The following is a 20,471-nucleotide window of genomic DNA, read 5'->3' on the forward strand; positions in this document are numbered from 1 at the left end:
GAAGAAATTATGAGTGGGAGATGCCCCAGAGAGCAGAATACTTCTGGACAAAACTGAGGAATTGGCAAACAGTAGAGAGCATTAAATAGTAAAGGATTTAAAGAGCAAGTGATGTATTTCTGTACCACTAACTTAGTTATGAAATAACTAAACAGCATGTGTTTTTCTGCTTTTCTCATTTAGCTTGTGTTACATGACTGTGGGGTAGTTAATTGGCTCCTATGAAAGGCAGATCTTGTCATTGCTTGTGGAAAAATCTTCTCAGGCTCAGGAATTAGTAGCACAACCTTCTGGGGGAAAAAAGTGGAATTTTAGTGCATTAGTATAATAGAAAATCTTAAAAGAACAAGGTTCTCAGTTCTCACTACAGAAAATTCCTATTTATTTTTGTAGGACTAGTGTATATGTTCTGGATTATACACCAGGAACAATGACAGTGCTTTTCTTCATTCTTTCTTCATCTGCATGAGAAAGGTGATCCTTTAGGTTCTTGATCATCAGGAATCCTTTTTCTGATAGTCTTTCTAATGCTCCCAGTTGGAAGTTCCCATAATTGGGAAAATAATATGCAGCATTTCTGAGAGAATTCTGATGGAGGCAGTAGGGCTGTAGTTCTTCATGATCAAAACACTGATGTTAATGCTGATGGGAACAAGTTGCGAGCATTCCCAAGTGTGTATATACAACTTTTATCTGGTCCTGGTCACATGGGAAGGGCAAGGCTCAGAGGGAACATGGTCCTTGTGTGGTAGGGAGAGAAGTGAAAGTACCGTCGCAATACTGAAGGAAATAGGAAGCAAAGAGCATGTTCAGCTTCATTGATTTTTTTTTTTTCCCAAATAAAGGTGGAAGGCACAAGACAATCTTTGGGTATAGCAGCTGCAAAAATACGTCATCAAGTCCTGTGTTGAGATGAAACTTTTGTCTATGTAAAACAGATGTGAGATGTTTTCAGTTCATTTTGTTGATGAAATCTGTTTGTACCATCTTTCAAAAAATGTATCCTGATATAAGTCAATGCATAAAACTTGTATTAGTAAGTTCTGAAGGCAAGATCTTGGCGACACTTTTTCAAATTTGCGAATAATACAAACCATAGTGCCTGGCACCAGGGAGACATTTTATCCCATTACCCAACCATTCCCTGCCCAGAATCTCTGAGGTGGGTAACACTGTGCACATTCAATGACTTATAAGGAAATATCAATCACTTTAAATACATTAAATAGTAGAAAGCTCCTAGGGAGGAGGGTATTGCTGCAGAGGGTGAGGTTGTAAAGGCTGAGAGAACTGTCCCATTTATGAGCCAGTTACCTAAAACCAGAAAATCTCTTGCATTTTCTGTTGTAGTAGTCTTGATTTCTATGAAGCAAATAGATATTTTGGGGAATGTACTTTATGTTTTTAAATATGTGGATCTTAACCTGCTCAGAGGTTCTATTTAGCACTACTTAATAGTGGGGGGAAACAGTTATGTGACAATTTTATTTGGTCTCAAACTGGATTTTAATAAATACAGTAGGAAGTTGGGAAGCAGTGTATAGATTGCATCAAACATTTTATACAGATATTGCCAATTCCATTTCTGGACTCAAATATCCATTTTATTGCTTGAAAATGCTGTGCTAGGTAGACTGCAGAGATCTTGTCCAAAATAATAGAAGTAGTTATATTTTTGAATATTGAAACTGAACTGATATTTTTCAATACTAAAATTTTCTGTCCCTGGAATTTGATAGCTTACATAGGATTCATGCAGAGATTTGATTCTTCTAATAGACTTTAAAGGGTGGTCTTATGCAATATGTTGCAGGTATTTCTAAGTCTGTCTTGGTAATCTTTCAAAGAATGAGAAAGCCATCTTGGTCCTTCTGCCAGAGAGAAAATAACTAGTGAAAAATAAACTTAGTCTAAAGAAGACTTTTCCCTGTACAATTTCATTCTGTACTTTCTTTTTTCCTGAAAGCCTACCTTTTTTTTTTTTTAAATACTGTTTCATTGTAATCAGTTCTATTGAGAGAATCCAGTTGTGCACATGGAAAGCAGTTTCAAAAGAAGATAAGAGTATGTGCCACAATACCACTCACCTGTTTGGCTGTATATCAATGTTATAACACCACTGGAAGATACAATATGAGAAGGGTCATCTCATTGGTAATAATATGCTGTTTATTAAACTGGATTTCACTTAATAGTGGATTTTGCTTCAGAGACAAGTGCACATGACACAGACACAGACCATAAGCTGCCGTTTTTATGAAATCATAACAGAATGGGGCATTACTGTGAGTGAGGAAGGGAAAGCTTTTTCCCTCCCACTCAGCTATTCATCTTGGCAGAAAGTATTAGGGAATTTGTACTTCTGCTTGTTCTGCAAATAAACATGGGAGCTAAGGCTATAGAGCAGTTAAAGGGCTCATCAGCACTGAACTTGCTCAGACTTGTGCAGGTTGTGACTACCAGACTCAGAAAGGATTAACCATTATCAGGACTAGCAAGGGTATTTTCACATAGTGAGAACTACAGTTAGTTTTTGAGAATTGCAGAAAATGCATTTGATGTGAGTAAATGAATGGAGTACATTATGTAGCCTTCTATTTTTAATACTCCTGTTTTGGGTTCTAGAAAATTAACTGTTTTTCTTAAAGCTTAGGTTTTTTCTTTCAGGTGTGGAATTTAGCTCTAGTGAATAGGATTTCAGTTTCTGGTCTTGTCTCTGTGCACTCAAGGTTGTCACTCCAGACTCTGTTGCACTTGCCACTTCTGAAAATGACTTAAAACTATTACTGAAGTGACCTGATTGCTACATAAGCCACAATTCGTATTGGAATAACTTGCCAACTGATAACGTAGGTGTTGGGCTATGTCTGTAGTTATTTGATTTTACACTTATGCTGATGTAAATAATTTGAGGATGGAGAGAGCTTCACAATAACAACCAGGAGCATTTTGGTTTGCTTTTCCAAGGGGTGGAACAGTCAAGTGTATCAGTAAGATACCAAGGGAGATGGCTTTAAGTCTAAGGCCTAGCTAGGTTCTAAACTTTAAACCTGGTAAGAGGAGTGTGGCAATTTGTTACACCTGAGGGAGGATAAACTTGGTCTCTGTGAAATGGAATCAAGTGGATCATAAAGCACCATAAACCATAGGATGGCAACGATTGCTGTAATTGATAGAAACTTTGTGGCAAAAAGTCATATAGCCTGAAACTGTCCCACTTTATTTTGGTTTGGGATGTTTTACCACAGCAGCTAAAGCGACAGCAGCTCTGTAGGTTGCCATCCTGGTGAAGTCAAAGAGCATTTTGTGTGATACTGTGCTGAAGGTAGCAGATGACATGTCACACATCTCCTAAATAGTGAAGATGTTTGATGAAAAGTTGTCTGGCAAAGAGCATCTTTCCTGAGGGTGGATTGTGGCCTTCTGTGACTGAAAAAGGACTTATGAGGAAACAACTGAAATGAAAATGGCAGCATTTAAGTAATCTGTGGTGCAATTGCTCCCATGCAGGCATAGGCCTCTAGTGCCTCTAAATTCATTTGGTCCCAACCATGAGGTATCACGAATCTGCTTGTTTCATGCAAATCAAAGACATGATCATAGGAAGAATGAAATTTCCTCAGGCATATAAGGATATATGTTTTTAATAAACCATCTATCCTTAGTCTACTTGTATCAGGACAAACTCCATAATTTTTGCCATGCTGCAGGGAAGGGCATTCCTTTGTTCTGGATGAGGAACCATTGCACCTTTTCAGATATTCTGTCATGGACTGTTCTGTTGACATGGGCTGTGCTGCTCATAGATTTATTCTTGAATTATTCTCTGGGATTAGAAATATTTAATATTGTGCTGTTTCTACAAAGCTGACTTTTACACTGGAGCTGGATTTTTTTAAAAACTTCCCCACAGTATCTGTTATATAGATAACTTTTTTTTTTGTAATGATAATACAGACTTCAAACTGTAACAGCTGAAATATGGGTTAATTTCTGCTGTCTCCTGTATTTCAGTAATGTGCTTCTTTGGGGTTTTAAGTCATCTTCATGAATACTTTGTTACACCCTTCCCCTTGGAGAGTGATCAGTTCTGGGAGGAGATTATAAAACAGTGTCATGAATTGATTTTGTTCATTTGTCTTTCGGATTTTTTTCCATCTGGTAGTTATTGTTCTAATGTGGTATAGCTTAAATGTACACGTTTGATCTGTTATTAAATTACCAGTAGCATGATCAGTTTTATACCTGAAAAGCACAGGAAAACAGGGGTTTTTTACTGAACTACAGATAAGTTTGAGTTGCCTTTGAAAGGCAATTGAGACACTGCTAATTAAAAACGCAACAGTAAGCGTATCCTTACTGTTGACTTTTTAACAAGCAGTGAAAAATTAGGTGAACTGCAGTGGCTTGAAGTCGAGCACACACAGAATTTTCGTTTTTACACAGAAGCGTTTTCCCTTTTTGTGAGCGCAGGAGGTGTCAGCGAGACACGGCGTTTAGTCCTTGAGCCTTTGCGGAGGGCGGATCAATGACAGGCCGGGTGAGTGACAGGCGGTGCGGGCGCCCCAGCCGGTTTCCCGCAGGGCGGGTTTGGTGTCTCGGCGCTCGGATGCGGAACCGGGGGGCCGGGCCGGGTTGGGTCAGGCTGGGCCGGGCCGAGTTGGGTCCAAGGCTGGGCCGGGCCGGGCTGGGTCAGGCTGGGCCGGGCCGGGTTGGGTCAGGCGGGCCGGGCCGGGCTGGGTCAGGCTGCGCCGGCGGGCTGGGTCAAAGGCTGGGCCGGGCTGGGTCAAGGCGGCCGGCCGGCTGGGTCAGAGCTGCGCCGGGCCGGGCTGGGTCAGGCTGGGCCGGGTTGGGTCAGGCGGGCCGGGCCGGTTGGGTCAGGCTGGCCGGGCCGGGCTGGGTCGGGCTGGGCCGGTTGGCGGGGCGGGGCGGGCGCTTGCCGCCAATTGGCTTGGGTGCGGTCTGCGGCCGCACGTGACCGGCGGGCCGCGCCGTGCGCATGCGGCGCTGGCGCAGACGGGGCGCGGCGGGGCGGGCCGGCGCGGCGGTGCGCGGAATGGAGGGGCCGCGCCGTGGCCCATGGGGTGAGTAGCGGCGCGTCGGGCGCGGGGGTAACGCGGCTTCTGCGTGTTGAAAAAAAACAAAACAACAAAAAAACGGGTGCGAAGAAAGGCTGCGGCGCGGTCGGAGCGCCGCAGCCGGGAGCCGGGCGGGCGGACCCGAGGCGGCGCAAGCGGCCGCAGGCACAAAGCCCCGCATGGGCCGGCGGGGAGCGGGAGAGGAAGAAGGAGGAGAAGCAGGGCTCGGCGACGGAGTCAGGAGGCGGAGATGCCCCCGGGAGCGCTGCCCGGCGGTGGCACCAGGCCCGGCTTTGTTCGATGCCGCAGCGCGGGGGCCGCGCGGGTGGCGTGCGGCGCGCCAAGCGGCAGCGCCCGGGGATCCGCTGACTTCTCGCGGGTTTGTTTAACATGACAAAGGGGCGTCGGGGTCCGCGGCTCGACCTGAATGCTGTGGGAAATCTTGATAAATTATGTATGAAGCTATGGGTCCTTTCTTCCCCTTTGTCAGATACGCAGCTTTTATTCTAGTAATTAGGTCATTGCCGGCAGAACGCTCCTTGCGTTTAGAAAAAAAAAAAATGTGTGGCGATTTTTGGAGGAACGCATATGCTGCCAGATTATCTCATCCTGTTCATTGTTTAGGTCAAAGATATGAAATTCTTCCTGTTGACTCACATGGAGGACCTTGTTCGTTGGCTGTAAGGGGCATTTTTCTTTTGATAGGATTTTCTTCAGGGGACCAGTGGGGCCCGGTTTTGACTTGATTTGGAGAATCATACCCTGAAAAATGCCTTTTAAAGGCGTAGCAAGAAACATACAGCTTCTTGGTTTTCAGAGAAGGTTTTTCAGTAAATTTCGGTGAATAGCATCATATAGATCTATTTCTGTTTTTAAATACTTCTTCCACCCTTTGCTGTTTGTTCTATTGAAATTGCTTCTTAATGTTTTTTCTACTTTCTTCTTACTGTTTAGCTGTTTTTTTTTCTGTTATCTGATACAGATAATGGATTTATGAATATTTTGTCAAAATTACAGTTCTTGGAAAATACGTGTAAGCATATGTACTGAGAGCCATTTCCTGGAAGCACACTCTTCTATGTTTTAAGGAGTCTCGAAGTAACTGGTAAAACACTCTTTTCGCCCTCTCTGTTCTGTTAAATACAGTGATGCACAAAAAAAAAAGGCTTGATGAAGACAAGATTGAGTTTAAAGTCCTGATTTAAACATCCCCTCAAAACATTTTCTATATATACCATTATTTTTAGAATCATAGATCTCCTGTTTATCAGTAAGAGAGGCTTTGGATGATACTAAATTTTAAAAACATCATTCAAGAACTTATCATTTGGAATAACTGGTTTCAAAAGGTAAATTGGTGATACTAGATATTTCTCCTTGAACGTTTTGAATGTTTGTACAGTTGCTTAAATGTCGAACAACCACTAGATGCAGAGGTGCTTTCACCATTTTTTTTTCTAAAGGGAAAGAGGGTGACAAAAGCACAGTAGTGATTATGATGATTGTTATGGTGATGCTTCTTCCTGTATCTTTTGAAGTCTGAAAAAGGAGTCTTAACATTGTTCTGTGTAACCAGTGGAGCAGTTTCTGCAGGAAACAGTAGTCACACTCTTAAAATGGTAACTTAAATAAAAGATCGCTTCAAAATATAAAGCTTTAAATTATTTATGAGTGCAGTCTTTCTTAAACATCATCTCTTATACAAAATACTTGGTTATGGTGAATGTTCTGGTAGATATTATCATAGTATACTGCTTTTCTGTCAGCATGGAATAATACGGCATAAGTTGGAAATGCATATGGCTAAAATTGGTTCCTTTGGTCTCTAAATTCTTATGTTAGATTTCAGTATGCATCTCAATTTAATTGGAAAAATGTTTCTGTTGATGATCTATGATTAATTCTTTTGTCATCAGTGTAGTGAAATCCTGTTTAAAACAGGTTATACTGCTGATGATACGCTGTAAGTTATTATCAGTGAAGACCAGGTCTACACTAATGGTTTTCCGAAATTCATGTAGGTCCCACGTCATCAGATGCTGGTACATTTCATGCAGGACAAATGGTCTTCTGACCCCTAAAAGTGCTGAAGGAAACCCTGAAGATGACCCTGATAGGTCACCCAAGATAGAGAAATTCTTCATTATTATAAAATAGTATTTTTTACTTTTTTAATTAAAGCTGACTTATTTCATGTAAATGGTTTTGAGTTTAATTTGTGTTTTCAGTTAAAGTAGGAATATAAAGACCTGTGTCAGACTTTTTAATAGCTTAAACTTTCTAGAATTGAGTCCTTAAAAGATTATGAGAAATATGAAAGTAAACAGGAGCAAGTCATGTGCAGTGAGGGCATACACAATTAGCCATGAATAACAGAGATGGTCATCTTGAAGGATGAGTGTTCAGGCTTGTGAATCATCCCCGATCCAATATAAGTTCTGATTTAAATGATGTCTGGAGTGGTTTGTGTTCAATATAGTATTTAAATGCAAATCATGTTTCAAATTTTCACAGTTGTATTCTGAATACAGCATGACTAACCAGCTAAGGAACATCCCAGCCCAGAATTATAAAGGAAAAAGTAGGAATTTTCCTGACAGTGTAATAAAAGCTGAACTTGACAGTTCATAGCCTGAAATATATGACTTCCTGATTTTTACTCTTTTTGTATTAATGGGTATGTTTTTTCTTATTGTTAACATTCTTTAGTAAACTTCTAAATGTGGGATTATTTCTATTTCTCACACAAATGCACACTTGACCTCTATCATACTTGACCTGTAATGAGGCATACAAGAGCTCAAACCATGATCTTCTCATTCCTTCTCCTCCGGGTCTTTTAAGGAATGTGGGGAACATGGATCACTTAGGATAAATAGATGATACTTCTGTTCATGGTTGATGAGTACAGGCCAAGTACTGAACTTATGGAAGTATCCCAGAATATAATGATGGCTTGAAAGCTCTTGCCAAGTTATAAATTAGTTTATGAAAAAACAGAACAAAACAAAAAAAAACCCCTCTCTTCCCAATTCCCATTTGAAAGAATTTAGGAAGATCAGGTATAGTAACACTTCAGTGTTTTAGTCTGCTGTCCACAAAGATGACCTTCATGTGGAAGTGAATAGAAAAACTAAGAAGAAAATCCTCTTGATGCAGCTGAGGTTTACAGAAAATTGTGTGGTTTCCTGTTAAAGGGGCTATCCCTTTCACACATTACATTAGGATAGGAGATAATAGTAATGGCTCTTCATCTGGCCCTTGCTTTTTTTTTTTTTTTACATTGTTGAAAACCCCAGGAATTCACAGTGCTGCACCTAATCTAGAGATTGTAATTTGGTATAATTTGTTGCCAATTTTTTCCCATGTCAGCTTTTTCAAATGTATTAAAATGAGTAGTGTTATATAATTAGCAATTAATTTTCTCATATCAGAGCCCTCGTGTCTTAAAATAAGCTGATGAAGAACAGTTTTCTGTAATGGTTGTCTTATACTCCTTCCTCCATCTCTCTGATGACCTGAGTGTGATAGTGCAGAATGAATGGGAATGGGAACTGATCTGCTGTTACACTCATGGGCAATTCTTATTCTGTATTTTCTTAGTTCTCTGTAATCACACTCAAAACAATTCAGCACTTTTCAGGCTGCTTGGTATATTTGTGTGCCTACATAGCCCAGATGGAGAAAAACCAAACAAAATGGCCTCCCTTTTAGCTGCTTCTGGCTAGGAGTTTTGCGGATTGTTCTTAAATTCGGGTGGGGAGAGGAGAGTTAAATGTGCTAGCAACAAAGGCCATTTTAATAAAGGATAGAATTATCACTTTATGGTGACTTATGGTGGAAATAACACCGTTGTTCAGTGTGATACTGGAGCAAGCAGAAACAGTTTTTCTACTCTGTCTGGAATTTTTGATTCTTTTACTATTTGAGTCCAGTGGAGAATTTTTCAGTGCGTAGGAAAGCAGAGAATTAAACAATGCCTGTGAAGAGTAAACATTTTTAGATTGGCAAACCTTGAAAGCACGCCCAAACTGATATGGATAAGGCAATCCCTGACCCAGTGATACTCATTTTTATAAGTTCTTAAACACAGCACTTGGTGTGCTGATATTTTGCTAGAATTGAAAAAGGACAAGCAGAAGGATATTTACATAGAAAAGCATTTAACCTGAAGGCAAGCTTCAAATGAAATAATGGGAAATCCAGTACAGGATTCAGTCAACAGAGAAAATGAATTAATGCAAATTGGCATGGTTTGATATGTTCAAAATAACAGCAAGAAACCCCCCCACTTCATTCTCACGAGTGTAAAGGTAACTGTATGAAAATGGTCGACTCAAGCCTTAAGTTATTCAGTGGAGCTGGCTCACCTTGGAACAGCTGTGTTAGATTTTTTGCCCCTATCTCTCAGCCTTCCCCCTCTTTTGGAAATAGCTGTGTAACAGTTGCTGATCCATTGTGGTTAATGGTCCGGCACAGTGAGTTTAAATTGACACCTATTTCAGATTACCTTGGCAGTCAGGCACTAATCTGCAGTGGTTTAGCAGCTGTCACTCGAGTAGCTGAGCCCTCCCCCTCTTCCCTGGGTGGCAACCTTGCGGAGATGGGTGGGGCAGACAGCTGCGGGCAGGCAGCAGTGCAGCCCTCCCAGGCATCCCACTGTTAGCCATAACCACTTCCAAGTCACAGACCCTTGATCAAGTGCTTAAAAAAAATCTGGGTTTATATGTATTTAAACTAATGGGAAAAAAAATCTTCTGACAGCGTATTTTCTCCTTGAATTCAATGTGATATGTCCTTGAAGAAGTAATTCCCCATTAGTCAGATGGGAATGAATGGCAAAAATTGACAGAATGGTAAAGAATTAACAAGGACAAGATTCTGGGCTCACCACTGAAGAGCTGTGTAGAATTTGTGGGTGTAGAAAAAATCAGAGTTGAAGATCCTTTCCAACCTTGCTAAATTATAGCCTAGATATTCATTAACTTTAGATAAAATCAATCTTTAGATTTAGATACAATGATCACAAAATGTAAATAGAAAGATTAAAAAGAAATTCAAAATATGCACACAATTATTTCAATTTGTTATATTAAGAAGACAACATGAAAAATCTCAAGTTAGAGCAGGAGCATATGTACTTACTGGTGACAGTAAAATGCAATGATAACGATCACAGATTTTATGGATGAAAAAATAGTAATGGAAGTATGAAATTTTTGTAAGGAGGTTTAATATATCATGAATTGTCAAGGTTCTTAAGTAGAACCTCTATAGGGCATATTGAGTATGTATGTTTACTGATTTCAAAGCAAAAGCCTCTGATCAATAAAAAATTGTAAATTTTCAGAAAATCTTGGAGTTTTTTCCTATCTTGGGATTTAAGGCCAAAAGGATTGCATGTAAATTCCTGTCTGGGCAGTGCTTACTGCTGCAGTTTTCTTAATGTAGAAAAAAACCATATCTAAATCTTAACAGTATGTTTGCATAAATTTATGCTTTTCATTAATTTTTATTTTAGTGCATAAAAGAGTTATATCTAGCTTGAAATTCTTTTTTGATATAGATATTCATGCAAAGTGCTGATTCAATAAAGCGTGAAATTTCTTGTCATAATTTCACCTTACTTTGATAGGAGGTGGAGAAGAAGCTTCTTAATGATAAGAAATATGGCTCAGGGAAGTAGGACAGCAAGATTTTAGGTCTGTTACAATGAGGGAAGTGAATTTTGAAGTTTCTGTATTCTAAGAGGCTTATTTTTTGGAGTAAATCTAGAGAAATGGTTTATCTCCATTCCTCCCTTTGAATGATGACCACTTTGTGAAGAAGCGATACAGTTAGAGTGCAAAAGGGATCTTGAATGAAGCATAAGGAGGGGCAAGGAAAACCTCCATTCGTTACTGGGTATGGGTGGGAATATAGTTATCAAAGATGAGGAAAAGGCTGAGGTATTTAACACCTTCTTTGTCTCAGTTTTCAACAGTAAGACAGGTTGTCCTGAGGACAGCTGGCTTCTGGAGCTTGTAGAAAGAGAGAAAAATCTGAACAGCCCCCCTGTAATCCAGAAGGAAACTGTTAATGACCTACTGAGCTGCTTGGATCCCCACAAGTCTATGGGACCAGATGGGATCCATCCTAGGGTGATGAGGGAGCTGAAGGAAGAGCTTGCCAAGCCTCTCTCCATCATCTATCAACAGTCCTGGCTCACTGGGGAGGTCCCAGATGATTAGAAGTTGGCAAATGTCGCGCCAATCCACAAAAAGGGCCGGAAGGAGGACCCAGGAAACTACAGGCCTGTCAGCCTGACCTCAGTGCCTGGCAAGGTTATGGAGCAGATCATCCTAAGTGCAATCACACAGCACCTACAGGATGGACAAGGGATCAGACCCAGCCAGCACGAGTTTAGGAAGGGCAGGTCCTCTCTGACCAACCTGATCTCCTTTTATGATCAGGTGACCCGCCTGCTGGATGAGGGGAAGGCTGTGGATGTGTCTACCTGGACTTCAGCAAAGCCTTTGACACCGTCTCCCACAGCATTCTCCTGAAAAAGCTGCAGCCCATGGCTTGGACAGGGGCACTCTGTGCTGGGTTAGGAACTGGCTGAAGGGCTGAGCCCAGAGAGTGGTGGTGAATGGTGCTGCATCCAGTTGGCAGCTGGTCACTAGTGGTGTCCCCCAGGGATCAGTGTTGGGCCCAGTCCTGTTTGAATATCTTTATTGATGATCTGGATGAGGGGATTGAGTCCACCATCAGCAGATTTGCAGATGACACCAAGTCGGGGGGCAGTGTCAATCAGCTGGAAGGCAGGAGGGCTCTGCAGAGGGACCTGGACAAGCTGGAGAGTTGGGCTGATTCCAACAGGATGAGGTTCAACAAGGTCAAGTGCCGAGTCCTGCACTTTGGCCACAACAACCCCATGCAGTGCTACAGGCTGGGGCACAGAGTGGCTGGAGAGCAGCCAGACAGAGAGGGAGCTGGGAGTTTGGATTGACAGGAAGCTGAACATGAGCCAGCAGTGTGCCCAGGTGGCCAAGAACGCCAATGGCATCCTGGCCTGGATCAGGAACAGTGTGGCCAACAGGTCCAAGGAAGTGATTCTTCTCCTGTACTCAGCACTGGAGAGGCCACACCTGGAGTGCTGTGTCCAGTTCTGGGCCCCTCAGTTCAGGAAGGATATTGAAGTGCTGGAGCAAGTCCAGAAAAGAGCAACGACGCTGAAGGAACTCGAGCACAAGTCCTATGAGGAGAGGCTGAGGGAGCTGGGGCTGTTCAGCCTGGAGAAGAGGAGGCTCAGGAGAGACCTCATCACTCTCTACAACTCTCTGAAAAGAGGTTGTAGCCAGGTGGGGGTTGGTCTCTTCTCCCAGGCAGCTATCAGTAAGACAAGAGGGCATGGTCTCAAGTTGTGCCAGGGGAGGTTTAGGTTAGATATTAGAAAGAATTTCTTTACAGAGAGGGTGATCAGACATTGGAATGGGCTGCCCAGGGAAGTGGTGGATTCTCCGTCCCTGGAGATTTTTAAGATGAGACTGGATGTGGCACTTAGTGCCATGGTCTAGTAACCGCAGTGGTAGTGGATCAAGGGTTGGACTTGATGATCTCAGAGGTCCCTTCCAACCCAGCTGGTTCTATGACTCCAGGATTCTATAACAGTGAATTTCACAAGGGTGGGTTTTGTGGCCTGGGTGCGATGCATTTTCCCTTGGGCCACGTAAAATGTAAAATGGATCCTGCAGGCCAGAGCTCTTCCCTTCTCTTCCATTCTCCCCAGCCATCATGGTTTTGTTCAGTGGGAAGAAGAGTCATTTATTCTTTATTCAGCTGACTCTGACCCCAGTGATGTTGAATGTGTTGAATGTGGTACAGCTTCAGACTAATGGGCCACGGCTAAACTGTTCCTTGCTTTCCCTTGGGCTGGTTACTGGCTCTGAACAAGGTGATACCTGACTGGGAACCTTATCTGGCCAAGAGGGTCCAGAGTTTAACTCTTTCTCCAAGTCAAGTGATTTGACCACTGAAAAAGTACAAGTGGGGGGTGCAGTGATACATTTGATTTCTATTGATGCTGACCATTCTGTGTTTAAAAAATTTGTGCAAGTAGGTTTTTTTTTTGGTACTAAGATAATTTGGAGCATAAATCCAAGGATTGTTTTGGGACCTGAACTGTGATTTGATGTGTTTAGGTTGAGGCAATTGGTAAAAATCTATTTTCAGAAGAGAAGCAGATTTTAATTTTGTGGGCTTTATCTCAATATATATGGAACAGCTTATATGTAATGGAGCCTTTGATTTCACTCTGCAAATCACATGCCTGAGAGGTGTTGCAGTGTTCAGCATTAGAAAGCCTAAGCTGGTCGGTTTCCCCCATTTTAAAATTAAATAATGGTGTCTTTTGTGAAATACTTTGGCATTTCATTATTTCAGGAAAAAAAACCCCAAATATCTTGGAGGTAGGAAAATAAGTACAGCGTTCATCTGTATTGGGGTTTAGGAATACACGATTGGATTTCTTGAACCATTCAAGTCTGTCAAGTTCCTTCCTGTGTCATGTGCTTGGCAAGAATGTTGCTGAACTACAACTTCTAATAGATGCTACCAGCCTAGGTTGATAAATGACCAATTTATACCCATTTGGTCTGTGCTGGTATTGTGTTTTAACATAAATATTTTTCTCTCTCCTCAGTGTTTTCCCCTCCCTAATGACAAAGTTTAGCTGTGTCATTCCAGCCTTTGTTGTGCCGAGGCAGCCAAGGTTTGCCTGTCAAATCTGTCATCCCTGATCACTTGGCGTGATGAGAGACTCTCATCCCTGATCACTTTTAGTCTTTCTCTGCACCCACTTAAATTCACTTTTCTTACCCATGTCCTTGTAAAATGATTTGATAACTGGGGATCATGTTTGCTTTCCTTGTGCCAGTACTGACAGTGCCCAGGTAGCCTTTAGGCTGAGAGGCTTGACTGCTTCAGGTGACAAGATTCCTATGTGAGTGACCCGGTGTTGCTGCACTGTTTAATTCCGCCTTGTTTCTACTGCTTCATCTCTCAGTTCATCAAATCCATGTAGTCCTCTTACCTTGTGCAACCTTTTGTGAATTCATGGGAGCAAGTTTTGATGGTACTTCTTGTGCCAAAGTCAATAACAAAACATTTAAAAATGCCTGTCACAGTGTAGTTTTTGGGGGAGCTTCACTGACAGCAGTTTGACTTTCAGCACTGCCCTGTGTCATCTTGATGTCTTTGATCTACTCCTTACCCGTGTACAGTTTTTCTGCTCATCTCCATTGTAACTGTGACAGTGTCACTTATTTCTCATTTGGGCATTAGTTTAGCAAAAAATACCCAGCTTGTGGTAATCAGCTAACTCATTTCTTTTTTTATCTAAAAACCCACAAAGTTTGACATTTGAATAAATCAGGAAGTGACTCCTAGTCTGAGGCAGGATGCTGTCTGTTAGTGATGATGCCCTACTTTCATGTTATGAGAATAAAGGAAGCTTAGACACTTAGGTCAGGAGACAGAAAAGCCAAACCAAATCTCCCCTTCAGGATCCTTACTCATTTAGCTTAAATACACATAAGCTTACTTTGCATATAAAATACCAGAGCTATGCAATTGCTGTCTTTCTACTGTAGCTCCTCCCTTAATCTACCTTCTCCATTTTCTTCGTGTGTATACATCCTGTTAATGTGGCAAATTGTTTTAAATCTCAAATCAGGTAGTGAGAATTCCTGAATGTGGATGGCAAATGGAAAAAATGGATATTTTTTTTACATTACCTGTCCTTTCATACTAATATGAATTACAATAATGGGAGAAGAAGATACTCCATCTAGAAACAGAATGGGTTTGATTCTGTAAATGAAATGTAAATGAATAAATGTGTGATTTCCTTCAGTAAAAAACCAACACATTCTATCAATATTACAATACAGTACTACTTTGTGACAACTAACGCAGAAAAGTTTCCATGCATTCAGAAATGACATCTGTCTACGTTTCCTTGGGCTTGTACAGAATTGTCCAGGCAGTGTGTTCTGAAATGAGAACTACAGCTATTAGTTTTCTTAATAATAATGGAAACTCTTGCTTATTAAGTAAAAAATACATGAAATGTAAGAGAAGCAGTCTGCCCTTATGGATTTTTTGGTGTTTGGTTTGGTTTTTTTACAACTCTTCCTGACAGGCTTCCACTTTTAGGTGAAACAACCTTATGGTAAAATCCCAGAATTCAACTAAAAGAGTAATTGTTTCAGATTGCCTTTATCTCTCTAAAAATGAGGTCTCCACTAAAGCATGACTGAATTTTGAAAAATAAATTTGTTACGGATTTATTTTTTTTTTCATTCTTGGAAATCACAAGTCCATGAGTGGCAGGCATCTTCCTTCTCCTTTCTTTGATGGTGCCAGGTGCTTAGGGCATGAAGACTTGCTTCTTGGACAGGAAATAAACTAGTCATATCAAATGCAGTATAGCTTTTGTTATTGTTCCTGCATTCAGTGGTATACATTCTTCTTTCCATTTCAGTGAGTTTAAATTTAGAAAGACTAAACACAATTTTCAAACTTTGTATTGAGGATCTAGAGCCTTTTTGACTATTTTTACCTGCTTTTTAGCAGGCTGGATAAGTCGATTGAGTTTCATCTGGAAGAGCAAAGTTGATTGGGTAGGGACTTACACAGGCAACAGGGTCAAAGGCTTAGTGAGAGGCTACAGAGAAAATGCTAAATAAGAGCTTTTAATTGTTTCATCTTTTCCAAAATACTGCAGTAATGATGAAAGGGAGTGTTGCCTCTTAAGTTTTTTATTTTTTTTTTCTCCTGAGTTACAGGCCATTTACTTAGGAAATCACTGCAATGACATTGGAAGGGTAACTTGTGTCCTAGGCTTCCTTTTATTCTCTTGAATGGTTGATGAATAAGAAATTGATATTATTAGCTGTTAAGAGCTACAAACATTATTAGCCATGTTTTAGTTAAGTTACATTGTTAGATGAACAACTGTGATGGCTTGTGGTTTGGGAAGTGGGAAACAATTTGAAGTTTATAATTTAAATAAGAGTATTTGTTTCTTTCTCCTTTGTATTGCTTGAGTAATTGTGATGGTGCTTTGCAACTGTATTACAGTATTACCCAAAATAGTATGGGGATATATTTCTATCTCCCATACTATTTTGGGTAATATATGTTTTATTTTATATATATATATATATATATATATATATATTTACATATATAAATATTTGATATCAAGAATAACCTTTTATCTTTAAATTCTACTGTGCCATATGACCACTTCTTGTGTAGAAATTTTGTTCTAATCTTGTGCCTTTGAGGATATTTTTACAAAATATCTATATATTTACTCTACTTGAGGTAGTGGGTTTTTTTCTGTTAAAATTGCCTAATATTTATCACTTGCCTTTTATACAGCATCCTCTTCAGTTTTGCGTGCTATTCCTAGGAATCTTGAACATCTGCGACTATCATTCGCTTCATAAAATGAGTAGGCAGTCAGCATCTTTTAGTTATGTTTGATGGTGCTTGTTGTCTATCCAAAAATTACTATATATGATCTATTATCTGCAGTTTCTCCATGTTGATGCTGAAGTGCAAGTACTAAGGATGCTTTTGCATGATGCAATAATTTTCTTTCCTGTATTCTGGCTTCCCCTAATAACCAGTGCAATTGATAATTAACTTCTTTAATTTGCTTAATCATGTGTATCAGATGGAAGCACACTGGAAAAAAGTCTTGAACTGGCATTAGTTCTAGGCCTTAGTACTTTGATGTAATCAATTTAAATTAAATATTTAGAAAGTTGTGTGGTAAAGCACAGAGAGAGGTAATTTTATGGTTAGATACATTTGAGCAATGTTGTGGGGTTTTTTTCCCTAAAATGTTTAAATTTTATATTTTCTCTTTACCTTTTTAAGGGCTGAGGGCAGCCCAGGATGGCCGCAGCTTCCTATGATCAATTGTTAAAGCAAGTTGAGGCATTAAAGATGGAGAACTCCAACCTTCGGCAGGAGCTAGAGGATAACTCAAATCACCTGACAAAACTGGAAACCGAGGCATCCAATATGAAGGTATTGCCAGCTCTGTGGCTGTGGTGCATTGGGATTTCTGTTACTGCCTTTTGTGTCACATACTGGGAGTTGCCCAACAACTTTTGTGTGCATTTCGATTCCCATAGAAGTTCCTTTTCTACACTATATAAGGGAAAACTATCAAATCTACATTATTATTATTGTTGTTGTTGTTGTTGTTATTTTCAAAACCACTTTCTAGAAGACAGCTTCCAGATTTCATAGCTTCTTTTCTTGTGCGTTGTGATAAGCCTGACCACTTTAGCACAGCTGAACTTCCCAGCAGGAAGTCCAGAGCACTGACATAGATTGACAAAGCAAGTATTGTTCATCCCTTGAAACCATGGGTAAGACTGGAGGTTTTCTGTGCTTTCAGGTAAGTCTGGAGGTTTTGGGGTGTACTACGATTACAATATTTAACATCTCAAAAGGAAAAGTTCCTTATTTTGATAAAACCACAAGTCCTTCAGCCTCTCCCGAAGCCTAAATTAATACTTCATAATTTCACCTACTTCCATCCCTCTGGTGTTTATTGCCAAGGTGTGGGCCTTCAGAGCCACCTATCCAAGAGCAAACACTAGGCTCAACTGGAATTTAGGTGGATTTTAACCCACAGGAAGATACATACAAAGCTGCATCTGTGGGATCCATGGCACTAAACAAGGCAGAATTTCACAAGTGTTATAGCTGCATTGGTGTAGTGCTCTTCCTAAGCTCACAAATCCTGCTGCTTTTTGCTAACAGCCAGCAAAAACAGTCTGCTTTTGGTACCTCAGTTAAAAAGGCCTGGAAATTGTTGTTATTTCTGTACATACTCCTGTACAGGGTAGGCATATTCTAAATATTAAACAGTATTTTTTTTCTCAGTCTCCTTGCTTTCTGGTCTTCATATTACAGACTTACTGTTCCTTTACAACTAATCTGTATTTTTTTAAAATATGATAACTTGATTAATATAGCAATTAAAAATAGTTAAACTGACCTTTCTTCTCCTCCAGATTGTGGCTCATATATTCACTGTAAGAGGAAAAATTCTCCTGTGTTATGAAACACTGTCACTAGTTACAACACTTGAAAAAAAGCACAAATTTTTCAGATATATTTAATCCTTGCATTGCGGTGTGAAATGAAAATAACTTTGCTACTCAAATTGAAAGGAAATTATAGTCCTTTACACCACCTACTTAAAACAGTTGTTGGGATTAGCAGATGTGAAAAAAATGTTTGTTTGCTGAGTTACATATCTGAAAACTAGTCCTGTCATTTATACTGTTTTTCTTAAAATGATATTACAACCAATTTGTCAGTAACTCCCCTACCCTGCCTGTCATTGCAGTCTAAAATAAGGAAGAACAGGGCAGGGGATATTCCTGATAGTTTTGAAAAAGAGGAGTGAAAATGTCTCTTTTCCCTTCTTTGTCCACATACAGCTGCTTTGGTTGTTTGTTGTTTGTTTGGGTTTTTTTAAGTTTTTCTGCAGATAATTAAATTTCCACTGATGTAGAGACAGTCCAGCTGTACAAGCTGGTCTCCAGGGCATTCATTTGGGGTGTGGAATGGCTTTATGTTCTTACTTTAAATCTGTCAGATCACCAAACAGAAACTGGCTCTATCACACTCCACAGAAAAGTGCTTTTGAGCATATTCAAAGTAGAGGTCACATTTTGTTCTGTCCTGAAGTTCCTTTCTAGATCTAAGGAATTTACCCCAAAAAACTTCTGACCCAAATATCAAACACAGTATGTTTCTTTTCACTTTGGGGGATGGGTGGAGAGAAGACTGTGCAGATTAATTTGTTTTGTTTTGTTTTGTTTTGTTTTTTTAAATCTGTGTTCGTTTGAGAAATCCATGTTATATTAAGAAATCTTAATCAACTACGTTCCTCAGGAATATCAGGAATATTTGCTCCTCCACCTGAACCGAGAAGTTGTTTCTTTCTCTTGTTTGTTTCAGATGAGTTTGGAAGGGTCACGACATAGCTTTGACTTGAACCTGAAGGATACTGTGGGAATGATCTTGGGGTCTGATTGGAGTCTGTGGGTGAAGTTTGATGGGGTTCGTTGCAGGATTTTCTTAAGTCAGGAGATAATTTTAGTTTTGCAAGCTTTTGGAGAAAGTATGTGGTGGCTTTGTATTACTGAAAGAAACTGCATTGTTTATGTGGCTCCAGTGCTATAATTAGGGATAATTACAAGCAAAGTCATTAGAAGAGCCAGAGCACTCAAGATTGAAAGCCCTTTGGGTACCATATATGCAGTTAAAAATCTTTTGAAAAAAATGATCCTTTGGGAGCATGTAAGTGTCACAGAGCCCTTGCAACCCCTCCCACCAAGTAAAAGCCCATATATTAGTGGGAGAAGGGGAGCAAGAATGGGGAAGACAAAGTGTGGTTCTGTGGCAAACATCACTGGTTTTGCAGCATGACTTTTCATCCATGGCCCAGTACAGGGGCATCTCACAGTGACTCCTTGGGCTGCTACTTTGTCTCCTCATTTCCTTGTATTATTTAATCAGCTGTGAAAGGCAGTAGTTAGGAAGGGCATTTTAAAGACAATATTGTATATTTAAAGAATTTGATTTTGGAAGTAGTAGTGTTAAAATGTTGTGTAAATGTGCCCCATCTTTACAATCCCTTCATTTCAGAATTGTGAGGCAATCATACACGTATTAAAAGCTTAACATGAACTCATCTTGCACATGTATTTGTTATAAACTGCTACTGACCTATATAAGGACAATGTCTGAATGCTTCATGTTTAAAGCTAAATCTCTTGTTTAAAAGTGAAAATTCCATTTGCTAACGAGAAAACAACATGATGGGTAAACAAAGAGAAATATGATAATGCGGGGTGCCAAAATGATTAGTAAAACAATCTCCACTTTGTTTTTTAATTTCTGTTGTCCTAGGGATTAACTGTTCAAACAAAAGAAATCCCTCAGAGTATTATGACTAACTTAGGAAATTCAGTTGTTATTATGGGCTTATTGTCGGATGAAATATAGCAGTTTGGTATGATAAAATGTTCTCTCTAAATCAACAAATATGCTGTTTCATGGTTGATGAAATAACAGTGTTGGCTAGTAAGCGGAGAAAAATGGTGTCAGTGTCTAGATGTAGGAGTAACTGCATAAACACAGACTATGGACAAATTTAGAAAAATATGTAAAATTAATGAAGAGACAAAAAGCAGTCCATTGTCAGCTCTGCTACTCTGTGCATGTGTTTACATGTCTCCCACATTTGTAGGAGATTTTTGTGAGACTTTCCTGCCTGATTCTTGTCAAAGACAAGTACTTTTCTCTTAA

General features: G+C 40.0%; 1 protein-coding gene across 3 annotated transcripts in view; it reads left to right on the top strand.

The window, feature by feature from the left end:
- The first annotated feature begins 4,468 nt into the window (after positions 1 to 4,468).
- The window catches only part of APC (APC regulator of WNT signaling pathway), a 74,775-nt gene continuing 58,772 nt past the window's right edge, over positions 4,469 to 20,471 (top strand). For 2 of the 3 annotated variants that reach the window (XM_018072832.1, XM_008921434.3), the window contains exons 1-2: positions 16,512 to 16,581; positions 17,013 to 17,165. In XM_018072832.1, coding sequence (XP_017928321.1) covers positions 17,031 to 17,165 — 135 coding nt within the window. In that variant the 5' untranslated portion in view covers positions 16,512 to 16,581; positions 17,013 to 17,030. Of the gene's footprint in view, positions 4,541 to 16,511; positions 16,582 to 17,012; positions 17,166 to 20,471 lie in introns of those variants that run through there. The other variant, XM_018072831.2, reaches the window with a different exon arrangement.

The sequence above is a fragment of the Manacus vitellinus genome, unplaced genomic scaffold (genome assembly GCF_001715985.3).
Source record: "Manacus vitellinus isolate BGI_N305 unplaced genomic scaffold, ASM171598v3 scaffold_23_pilon, whole genome shotgun sequence".
Lineage (NCBI taxonomy): Eukaryota > Metazoa > Chordata > Aves > Passeriformes > Pipridae > Manacus > Manacus vitellinus.